Source organism: Meriones unguiculatus, chromosome 4 (genome assembly GCF_030254825.1).
Source record: "Meriones unguiculatus strain TT.TT164.6M chromosome 4, Bangor_MerUng_6.1, whole genome shotgun sequence".
Classification (NCBI taxonomy): Eukaryota; Metazoa; Chordata; class Mammalia; order Rodentia; family Muridae; genus Meriones; species Meriones unguiculatus.
In genome coordinates, this window is record NC_083352.1 from 62858335 (window position 1) to 62869298 (window position 10964).

Sequence of the window (10964 nt, forward strand, 5' to 3'; positions counted from 1 at the left end):
AGGACACCGAACATCAGAAACGGAGGCTTGCAGCGGCCCGTTTCAACCCGGAACGTTTAGTTAGACGGCCCAGCCTCCCGACTTCCGGTTCCGGTTTTTGGACTCTCCTGACTGCCTTCGCTATGGAAGAACCTGAGATGCAACTGAAGGGAAAGAAAGGTGTTGCGGGACCCCGGGAGCCTTGGAGGGGGCGGGGCCTGGAGAGTGCAGAGCGGGGAGGTGGTCGACAGAGTGAGCCGCCTTAGACTTTGCGGCCCGCAGGGCTCGGCGGAAAAGGGAGGCTCGCGTCTCCGGGCGAGAGGTGATGTGACAGCCGTGCAGTGTAAATCCGGGCAGAGAAAGGTGCTCACTCTTGCTGTGCGTCTGAGATAAGGTCTCAGGATGTAGCCCCAGCTGTCTTGGAACTCGCTATGTAGACCAGGCTGGCCTCTAAATCATCTGATTCCCAAGAGCTGGAATTCCATACTCACTGTAATTTGTTTTTTAGCGTGTGAACACTTAAACGAACGTGCGGGTTTGGTGGCATAATGCTCTAATCCTCTCCACTCAAAAGACAAGAAGCGGGATCGCAGATTGAAGGCCAGTTTGGTCTACATAGTGAGATTCAGTCTCAAGAGAAGAGCTGGGGCTGTAGCTCAGTTGTGAGCATGTTCAAGGCTGTGGGTTTGATCCCCAACATTGCAAAATAAAGACCGGATTAGTGGGTTATTTTCTTTGGTTGGTGGGATCCCTGAGTGGTTAAAAAAAGGCGGGGCCTATGTCATTTGTGCCTTGGGAGTTGGCGCTATCTGCGGTCTGAGATTGTTGGTAGAGCTGGTCTGGTACAATGTGCAATTGCAAGCAATAGGATCTTTTATAGGGGCGGGGGTGGGGGAGCGGAAGAATGGAGACTTGACTGACTGGGAAGGCCCTTAGTCGAATTCTACCCTGGGGTGATGGTTTATGTGCAGTTGACTTGTGGGAAAAACATGAGTTCTGGGGCAGAGGAAGCTGGTGGGCTTAACAGGAATTTGGATGATTCTGTAGCGCGCAGTCTCAGCAGGCCCACTGATAGGACAGGGCTTGTATAGCTCAGGGTTGGGTGTGGCCTTCCACACCATTCCCATTGCAGAGTAGAAACCACACCAGGGTGTGGAGTTCAGGCACCTTCGGGTTCTGTGCGCATCTTCTGGTCAGCTGGGCAGGCAGAGGCAGGATGATCACGGTGAGTTAAGGACGACCCTTGGGTGGCTTGTGAAGGAGACAGCATGGTCTCTGTTGGTGACAGGCAAGGTGAGGGAAGCCCAGGGAAGGGTGTGCCAGGCAGAAGGAATCGCCAGTGCGACTGTCAGCACAGTGAGTCACAGAGAAGCCAGAGCTGCTGGATTCTAGTACATGTTCCATCCTGGCCTCTAGTGTAATGTTACAGAGGAGCCAAGGGTTCTCAGTGGCAGTAGTACTGTCCATCATTGTCCCCTGAAAGTGAGTTTGGGGAGAAAAGGCTGTGAGTTCAGTGTGTGCTAATGTCCCCTTGAGTTAGGCCCTGCTGTTACCGCCTCTTGCCGTCCCAGAGTCTATGGATGACAATTACGGGGGTGTGCCCTGGCACTCAAAGATTGAACAGTTGGGAGTGACTGAGGCTCAGCTGGCAGAGTGCTTGCCTAGCATGCATGGAACTCTGGGTTACATGTCCAGCCCCACAAAAACTAGGCGTGGTATCACACATCTGCATTCCCAGTGCTCAGAAGGTGGAGGATTGATGTTTAAAGTCATCCTTGGTTACAAAGAGCCTGGGCTACCTGAGACCCTATCGTTAAAAATGTATTTTTAAAAAGAGGTTAGAGAGATGTCTCAGTGGTTAAGAGCCCTTAGTGGTCCTACAAATGACTGGAGTTTGGTTCCCAGCATTCACATCGTGCAGGTGACAACCACCTTAACTCCAGCTCTTCCGGCTTCCACTGGATCTGCACTTACCTGCATGTGAGTGCACACAATTCAAAATAAATACAGGGGCCTAATACTTGTTCCTTATTTCCACCCCACCATGTGAAACCCAGTCACAGACAAGTTCACTGAGAGTGTCTATGTGCTGGCCAACGAGCCATCAGTGGCACTGTACCGGCTACAGGAACACGTGCGCCGCTCGCTGCCAGAGCTGGCCCAGCACAAGGTGAGTTCTGCCAGCCTGCCAACTATCTCCCCCGGGTCCACTCCCAGCCCCTGAGCGGGAGCGGGATGCTACATGTGGAGGGGCTGAAATCAAAGCAGAGACCCTGGTGAGGTGGCCTGTGGCGGCTGAATCAGGTTGGACACTGTGAGGACAGCCCTTGGGTGGCATGGTCTGTGTTGGTGACCAGCAAGGTGAGGGAAGCCCAGGGAAGGGTGTGCCAGGCAGAAGGAATCACCTTAAGAACTGTCTTAAGGCTCCCAGTCACACAGAGCCCCAGGGGGAGAGAGGGCTGCAAGGAGGGAGGCTCTGTGGTCTACACACGTGGTAGGGGAGCCCCAACCAAGACATCTAGGGGAGGTCAGTGAGCTCAGGGGCCAGGAGGAGGGAGGCACTCAGTGAGCTCAGGGAATGGGGAACTGCGGAGGTCTGTCGGGTCACTGGCTTCAACAGAACCTTCCTTCCTACCCCCCAACCCTGCAGGCAGATATGCAGAGGTGGGAGGAGCAGAGCCAGGGCGCCATATACACCGTGGAGTATGCCTGCAGGTGAGATGCCCTTCCACGTCTTCACAGGGCAGGGGGGCAGGCCTTCCCTGTCCTGCCCCCATGGTGGCACTGCCATGGCACCTCTGTTGGCCTCCCATGGTTATACCTGGGGAGTCTGGGGACTTGACTGCTTGCCTCTTGCGCGGTGAGGGTGCTGGATGGCTCACTGGATAAGGTACTTGCTGTGCAAATTCCACCTGAAGCATCCATTTTGGCAGTTGATGTGCACCTGTAATTCTTGCTCTGGGGAGATGGAGCCAGTAAGAGGCTCTTCTCTTAAATGAGGGGCTAGGGCTCAGCTGATAGAAGAAGAAAAATCAGGTGGCGAGCAATTGACAAACATTGGAGGCCTTTGGCCTCCATGCACTCACAGATTCACACACCTGTGCAAACACCCATAAACCACACGGACACAAAACCCCAGCTGTGTAGCAGCACAGAGCTGTAGGCTGGACCCCCGCTAAGGAGAGGGGAGTTGCCTGCCACCCGGTGCTGTGTCCTCTGGTGCAGAGCCACTGGCTGCTGAGCTTGCTACCGCCTCTGCCTGCCCTGCTGTTTCTGAGTGTGTATGTCCCAGGCTGACCTTGAATATCCAGGCTTTGCTTTTTTTTTTTTTTAAGATAACTTACTTAATTTTATGTGCACTAGTGTGAAGATGTCAGATCCTTTGGAATTGGTGTTACAGACAGTTGTGAGCTGCCATGTGGGTGCTGGGAATTAAACCCGGGTCCTTTGGAAGAGCAGACAGTGCTCTTAACCACTGAGCCATCTTGAACACCCAGACTTATGCAGTTCTCCTGCCTCAGCCTCTCAAGGAGCTGAGACCGTTCTGCACATGAGCTTTGCTCTCACATGAGATTTTATTCAACATTTAGTTTGAGTGTATGTCAGGTGAGTGTGAGAATGTGTGTGCCAGTGAGTGAGTGCCTGTGTTCAAATATGTGTAAGTGTGTTTGTGAGAGACTGGTTTTTTTGTATGACTGTGTGTGAGGGTGTTTGTATATGTTTGTGAGTGTGTGAGTCTGTGTGAGTGTGCATGTAAACACACATGTGCATGGCGCTTGTGTGCAGGTCAGATGACAACTCACAGGACTCTGTTCTCTCCTTCTGCTTTGTGGATCCCAGGCACTAAGCTCAAGTCAGGAGGTGGCAAGGGTCTTTAGCCACTGACCATATCTTTGGTCCCTCCTGTTCTCTTCATTGAGGTCCTTCTTCTTCGGGTCCTGGGAGCGTGTGTTTGGCTCAGTGACTGTGGCCTTTCAAGTCCTTGTGCTGTGCCCACTGGCTCTGTCCAAAAGCGTAAGCCTGTGGAGCCTATAGGACTCCATCTTTCTCTCTGCACAATTGTTTTTTTTTTTTTGAAACAAGGTCTCATTATGTAGCCCTGGCTATCCTAGAACACACTCTGTACACCAGGCTGTCCTTGAACTAAGAGATCCACCTGCCTCTGCCTCCCAAACACTAAGCTCTGGGATTAAAGGCATGCGCCACCATGCCTTCAGAGTCCACTCTTAGACCTAGGCAGCAGGTCAGCTCTTCTTTTGAGCCATTATCCCTGTGGCTAGCTCTGCCATTTGGTCTCTCTCTGCCTCTTAACACACTTAAGTCTCACTAAAGTGCAGATTCAAACAGCCAGTTGCTTTTGATGTGCACAGTCCTGAGCCTGTCACAGATGAGGACTTGATTACCTCTTTGCACAGTTCTCTGGGGTTTTCTGTACATAGAGTTATAAACCCCTTAACACAGGTCACCTCTGCTGCTTACGGGGCAGGCTGTTGGGCCAGTGGGCTGGCTCAGCAGGTGAAGTGGCCTGCTCCGAGCCTGCTGACCCCACTGTGGAAGAGGAGAACTGACGCCTGCAGGCTGGCCTCTGCCCACAGAGCACCTCTGCAGATGCAGCCCTCCAGACATAATGTTTTTAAGGGATTTGTGTAATTTTGAGATAGGGTCTCACTCTGTAGCCCAGGCGGGCTCCAAATTCAGGGGATCCTTCTGCCTCTGCCTTCCAGTCCTGGGAAGGCAGGCAAATACGTGCATGCCTGATTTCATCATAAAAGCAAAATTACATGGCCAGCCCCCTTTTAAACACAAGACACGAGCAGCTCCGTCCTCGCAAAGCTGTGCACCAGCAGTCGGCGGTCTGAGGGGTGTTTTCTTTACAGACATAAAACCTCTTTTTGATCATTAGTAGGTACACGGTGCTGAGAGGATGAGGCCATCTCTGCAGCCCTGCCCTGAGTGATCCAGGCTGCTGTGATGGCCACAGCTGGCTGCCCTCAGCTTGACCCTTACTCCCTTCTGTTTCAGCGCTGTGAAGAGCCTGGTGGACAGCAGCGTGTACTTCCGCAGCGTGGAAGGCCTGCTCAAACAAGCCATCAGTATCCGGGACCACATGAACACCAGTGCCCAGGGCCACAGGTAGCCCCGGCCACCTGCCCTCACCCCAGCCCTTGTCACTACCCTAACCAATGAGCTCTCCTGGTGGTCTGTGGCATCTGTGGCACCTATATTCTGTAACTCAGCTGGTGTGAGGAACACAGTGGTGCCAGGCTCATGGGGACAGTGACTGGGAGATGCAGATCAGAGGAAGTGTGGGTGACAAAGAGTAGCCTGCTGGTCTCCCCAGGATGTCACCAGAGCAAGGGCCCTGAGGCTGGCTCTCCGGACCCATAGAAGGAGCAAGAGGAGTGGTGTGGTTGGGGAGCTGGGCCTCTCCACCCTGCCCTTCCACGGTTTCCTCAGCTGAGGCCCAGTGCAGTGAAGAGTACCTGCTGTCTCAGCCTCTTTTGTGTTGGCTTTAACTCAATAAACACATACCTGACCTGCAAGAGCCTCCGCCAGCCTTTGACCTAGGCTTCCCTGACTCTGGCTTGTAGCTAGAAGGAGAGGAGCAGCAGGACCAAGTGCTGCAGACCCCTCCCTCCTCAGCCCTCTTGAATCTGGGTTGCGACTCATCTGCCCAGGCAGTCTGACCTGCCACCTTACAGTAGACTCAAGGGTCTTGGGGGACCAGGGTGTGACTCCAATATCTAGTCAGCTCTGCTGAGCAGCTCACTTAGGGCATCAGTCTCATGAGTTCTGCCTGTTTTGCAGCCAGGAGAAACCGACCCCTCCTTCCTTGGCCTGACCCTGACCCTGGAAGACCTGGGGCCACCAGCCTTCCCACCCAGGTCAGTACAGAGGCTATCACTCTGCTAAACTAACCCATTTCTTTGTGTCCCTGCAGGGACCTGCTGTCTAACTGTTGGTTTCCTGGCTGCTCTTCTGGAATGGTTTCTCAGGGGGTTAGCTTGGAGGGGCCCACTCTGAATCTCTGTTGTTCAGGCCTTTGTTATCTCATCTTCTTCCCTTAGGCTGAGGCCTGCCTACTATGCCCAACCACTCAGCTGCTGTGTGGCCTTGAGACTGTACCCTCACTTCTCTGGTCTTCAACTTTTTCCTCATGTTAAACATGGCTCATTCAGCTGAGGCCAGTTAGGGCTGGGTGTGCATTGTGACAGCTGCATCAGTGTGAGAGAGAAACACTCAAAATCCTACCACCTCACAATACTGTAAACTGGCCAGCCCCTGCCACTGCTCCAGGCTGCACATAGCTGGGTGTTTCCTCTGGCCTTTGCCTGTTGCTATGGCCTGGGGACTGGGTGGGAACAGGGTCTTCTCACCCCCTCAAGCAGAGGGCCTCACCCATGGGACCCGCTGGTGCTGAGCATCTTCTGCTGCAGAGGCCTCGGGCTTGGGTGGAGACTGGCTCCCAGCCCCGGAGCCCAGGGGCAGCAGGGGGTGCTTCCTGGCTTGTACAGCAAGCATCCCTCAAGCTCCTTGGGTAGCAGGCACTTACGGGCCACCAGTCAGTGGGCATTTACTGAGGGCCTCAGCTTGCCAGGTTTCATTGCTTGTCACCCCCACAAGAGATGAGCCATTCTTTCCTGGGGAGTCCCATGGGGAATCTGGGAGGACCCAAAGCTAGAAGGGCTCGCAGGTGTGTGCACTGTGACCCTGTCAACCGTAGGTGCATTTGCAGTGTTCATTTTTAAGCTCTTTTATTTGGGATTCCTTAAAGCTTCTCCCTTCCCACCCTAAGTAGGAGAGAAGGTTAGTGGGGAGAGGGGCACAGATGCCTTTACCTCTCCTGGCTGTTTAGGGTCAATGGGTTCTCCATCAGCCGCAAACGCAGAAAGTAGTCTCCGAGCCCTGCGCCCCAAAGCATCCCTCTCCCCTCTCTTTGGTCTCTTCAAACTGCCACACACCACCACCACGGCACTGCCTCTTTCTGTGCCTCACATTTATATTCTCAGGGCCCTAGACCACACCCATTTACATGCCTAAAGAGGCAGGCGTTTACCAGCTGTCAAAGGCCATTCCCCACAGGAGACAATTATGAGCCATGGACATACTAAAGCCTAACTAAAACCTCACACTTGGGATTAAAACAAAAACATATTTACATAACATAACTGAGTTTACAAAGACACCAAAACTTGTGTTTCGTGCACTCCTGCTCCCAGCCCAGCCCACGGCCGGACATGCTCAAGAATATCCTCTGTCTGTGGCTGTCTCCTGCACTGCTCACCCTGTGGCACCCTGGGCTCCTCAGCTCAGTCTCATCTGCAGACTTGTTTACCTGCCTGGGATTGCGTCCCTCTGTCCCCAGAGCTACTCTCGGAGTGACCTTCATGGGGTCAGCTCCTCTTTGACTGTCTAATCCCAAGACCCTCAGCACAGCCAGCCCCAGCTCCAGCCCGCAGGTGCCTGGATTCACATGCTGGCCTTCTGAGCCTAGCTCCCCATCTCCCAGTCCTGCCAGAAGCGGCACCTTGGACGCCACATTGAGAATGCAGCAAGAACTGAAGACCTAGCAAGATGGCCAGTACCTGCTGCCGTGGGGCTCAGCCATAATTGTCCCCCTTGGTTATGAACTAGGGTCACTGTTCCAGGAGCACCCTGTGACAATCCTGCTGCAAATACACTTAGTGTCCAGTGTCTTCTTCCATGCTGGGTTCACATGGCTTCCACCAGGGATCATATCTGAAGACCTCCCCTGCCTGACCTGTTTGGTACAGGGCGAGGTGCTGGCCGCCTCTGAAGCTGAGGTGAAAACATAGGAGCCCCTGGGTAATCCTCTCCCGCTCCATCCAGGGCAGGGCCTAAGACGCTGGCTTGGCCACTGACTCCCTCTCCTGGGTCGTGGTGGGGCAGGGCCTGCACTGGGCCCTGGATTCCATCCCCAGCGTAATACACATCCCACAAACTCCAACAACCAAAAAAATGTTGCCAAAGTCGCTGGACAGTTGACTGCAGGAGAGCCAAATCAAAGCTCTGCTTAAGACCCCAGCCACGCCCAGGCACAGAAGGTCTGCCACTCCCAGCTTTGTGCCACGCCTTTCTGCCAGTTAGACATGCTGGCGGCTGCAGAGAGGGCCCAGTGAGCAAGCTTGTCTCAAGAGTGAGGACCTGGGTCTGCTCAGCAGACCCACAGAAGCAAGCAGGCGTTGTGGCTAAAGCATGTTGTCCCAGCAGCACACAGATCCACCTGCATAGGTACACACACATACAGAAATAGTGCCTGTGAAAAGCACCCCAGGACTAAGCCGCTGAAGCAGCCGGCCGCTCGGAGCATTGCGGGCAGTCCTAGGGTGCCCAAGGCCCTGCCAGGGCGCAGTAACACCGCAGCCTCGGTGCCCTCAGCTTGTGGCTGGCACTTTTCAGAGGTTTCCGGATAGTCTATCCCCCACCCCAGCACCTGTTGTCCAGGCCTCAGAAGGCCGTGGTGACTTTGCATTTCATTTGAATTCCCCCACAAGAGCAGAGCATTGGTCCCGGTACATAGTGCTGCCTACTCTACAAACCAGGCAGAGTCTCCTGGTCCTCAGAGCAACTGAGCCTCCCAGGGCCTGAGTCAGCAAGACCTTAAAGGCCTTAAATTTGTCCCTACTGCCGCCAGCCAAGTCTCACAGTCTTTCCCCACCACGTGGAGATCGTCAGTGACCTTCCTGTGCCATGGGGCATCCAAGAAGGAGCCTGGCTTTCACTGATGAGGGATAATCTGGAAGGGGTCTGACCCCAAACGAAGCATCAGCTCCCCAGATCTGTGTCGTGCCAAAAGGGAGCCCATAGCAGCCTGTGCTTAGACTTCTTAGAATCTTTACTGGGAGTGGGGCACGCTCGAATGGCGCGTGTAGAATGTGTAGGGGCGGTCAGGGAGCAAGCTGAGGAGTCCTTCCACCATGGGATCAAATCCAGGGCCATCAGGTCATCTTGGCAGCTAGCAGCCTTACCCACTGAGAAATCTCACAGACCTTGGATTTATTTTCTTTTAGACAAGTTCTGGCTATGTAACCCAGGCTGGATTTACCCAGTTTACCCTCTGCTTCAGCTGCCTCACTGTGAGGTTACAGCAGCAGCGCCAGGCCGTCTTGCCTGCCTTTTAAAATATTACAACTCTAAATAAAGTATAAATAAAGATTTGCTTTATTTTTTGTTCTGTGTGGGAGTGCAGGTGGCAGAGGTCAGAAGAGGGCGCTGGATCCCCTGAGCTAGGGGTTGGCTGTGAACTGCCCATTGTGAGGGCTGAGGATGTGCTCCGAGCCTGCTCCCCAGCCCCTCTGGCTGGCTGTCTACTCCCCTCCCTAACCCAAGTCTGACTTTCTTTTCCTGCTTTCTCTGCTAACCTCCTGGAAACCCTTCCTCCCCAGGAACAGACCTCTGTGTGCCCCAGTTGTGGCTCTGTCCACTCCTCTGCACAGACTGTCTCTGGGGTCTTGAAGAGACCTAATGGCAGCAGTCTTTGGTGCCAGCACACTGGGCCTGGCCACAAAGCACAATGGTGAATATGGAGTCTGATGTATATACCCCCAGTGCTGGAAAGGGGGGTCTCAGCATGTGAAGGGCACCAGATTGGTTCCCCCAGCACCTATGGCTTTTGTCTCTACTTTTTCCCCTAGCAGAGAGGTGAAATGGCCAGCCAGAGAGCACACAGCAAGCCCTGCAAAGCAGGGTTGTTTTCTAACCCTAGTATAAGTGGGCCGTGGAAAACCTTCAGAACTTCCCTGCTGGGTGTGGTGGCTCCTGCCTGTCACCACAGCACTGCTGCTAGTTTGAAGTCAGCCAGATTGCAGAGTGGGACCCCATCTCAAACAGCCAGGCAAGCTGGCACCTGCCTGATTTCCCAGTGCATGGGAGGTGGAGGCAGGAGGTCAGTTCAGGGTAGTCCTTTTACTCTTTTGTTTCTGAGAAAGGGTTTCCACTGTGTAGCCCTGGCCTGATGCTCAGAGATGCACCTGCCTCTGCCTCCTGAGTGAGTGATTAAAGGTGTTGTCATCACACCAGCCTCAGGGTTGTCATTATTACGTAAGCAGTTTGAGACTGTCCAAAAAGACAGCGAGAACAAGGCCCAATAAACAAAGAGCCTTGGCTTTCAGATCCCCTCATAGCCCACCCCCACCCCACCCCACCCCACCCCACCCACTCAAGGGCTAGATACACCCCTCGCCTGAAAAGCCATAGCTGGTGACTTATTGTCCCCCTCCCCCCACCATGAATACTGTAAGTGGTGGGATCAGGAGGGTCCAGGGCAGCAGATGGGCCTCTGTTGGGTGGGGCTTTTCATGAGTGAGTAAAGGTAGGTGTCTGTGTCCTTCCTTCCCCCCCCCCCAGCACAGGGGCCCTGCTGCAGGTGCTGCTCTCATGTAACCAGAGCCTTCAGGTTGCATCAGAGCCAGGGGGAGGTGGCCAGGTAAACAGCGGCCCCCGGGGGCCTGGCCTCCCCAGGCTCCTTCATCTGTCGGTGCCTCATTATTCATTGTGGAGCCCAGGCAGAAGCCCCCAGGCTTGGCCTGAACCTCCGTGTGTCCTGGGGACACCTGTGCGCGTGTGGAGTGAGCAACTGGATGAGGGTGGGGCACCCACCTCATAGCACAGCAGGAACCTTCCGTTTGAGTCTGAAGTTTGTTCCTGTGGCAGTGGTTGGCTGCTGAAATCCAAATGCTCGGAGGGTAGGCAAAAGGATTGCCCTGAGCTTGGGTTACAAGAATGAAATACTGTTGGGGGCAGGGAGTTGTGCGGAGAGTACAAGGTTCCAGTTACACACATGGGGAATACATCAGGGGCCACCCAGTCAGCTGGACTCCTGCCCCACACCCCAAAGTCCTTTACCCAGGAGCAAACTACTCAGATTGGAAAGCCCACTGCAAACTCCCCACTTTCTGGGACTCACGTCCCCATCCTTCTGGTGTTGCCCTTCTCCCCAGTTCTGGTCTGACCTCCCATTGTTC

General features: G+C 54.2%; 1 protein-coding gene across 3 annotated transcripts; it reads left to right on the forward strand.

The window, feature by feature from the left end:
* The first annotated feature begins 28 nt into the window (after positions 1–28).
* Borcs8 (BLOC-1 related complex subunit 8) lies at positions 29–9156 on the forward strand. 3 transcript variants are annotated; one of them, XM_021638061.2, is made up of 6 exons: positions 29–159; positions 2037–2149; positions 2630–2694; positions 5002–5112; positions 5788–5864; positions 6048–9156. In XM_021638061.2, the coding sequence occupies exons 1-5, from the start codon at positions 123–125 to the stop codon at positions 5819–5821; spliced, it is 360 nt and encodes a 119-aa protein (XP_021493736.1). In that variant the 5' UTR covers positions 29–122; the 3' UTR covers positions 5822–5864; positions 6048–9156. The 3 variants fall into 3 exon arrangements, with proteins under 3 accessions (XP_021493736.1, XP_021493735.1, XP_060237900.1); XM_021638060.2 differs by having other exon boundaries at positions 7200–9156; XM_060381917.1 differs by lacking the exons at positions 5788–5864; positions 6048–9156 and adding an exon at positions 5321–5522.
* The last annotated feature ends 1808 nt before the right edge of the window (positions 9157–10964 follow it).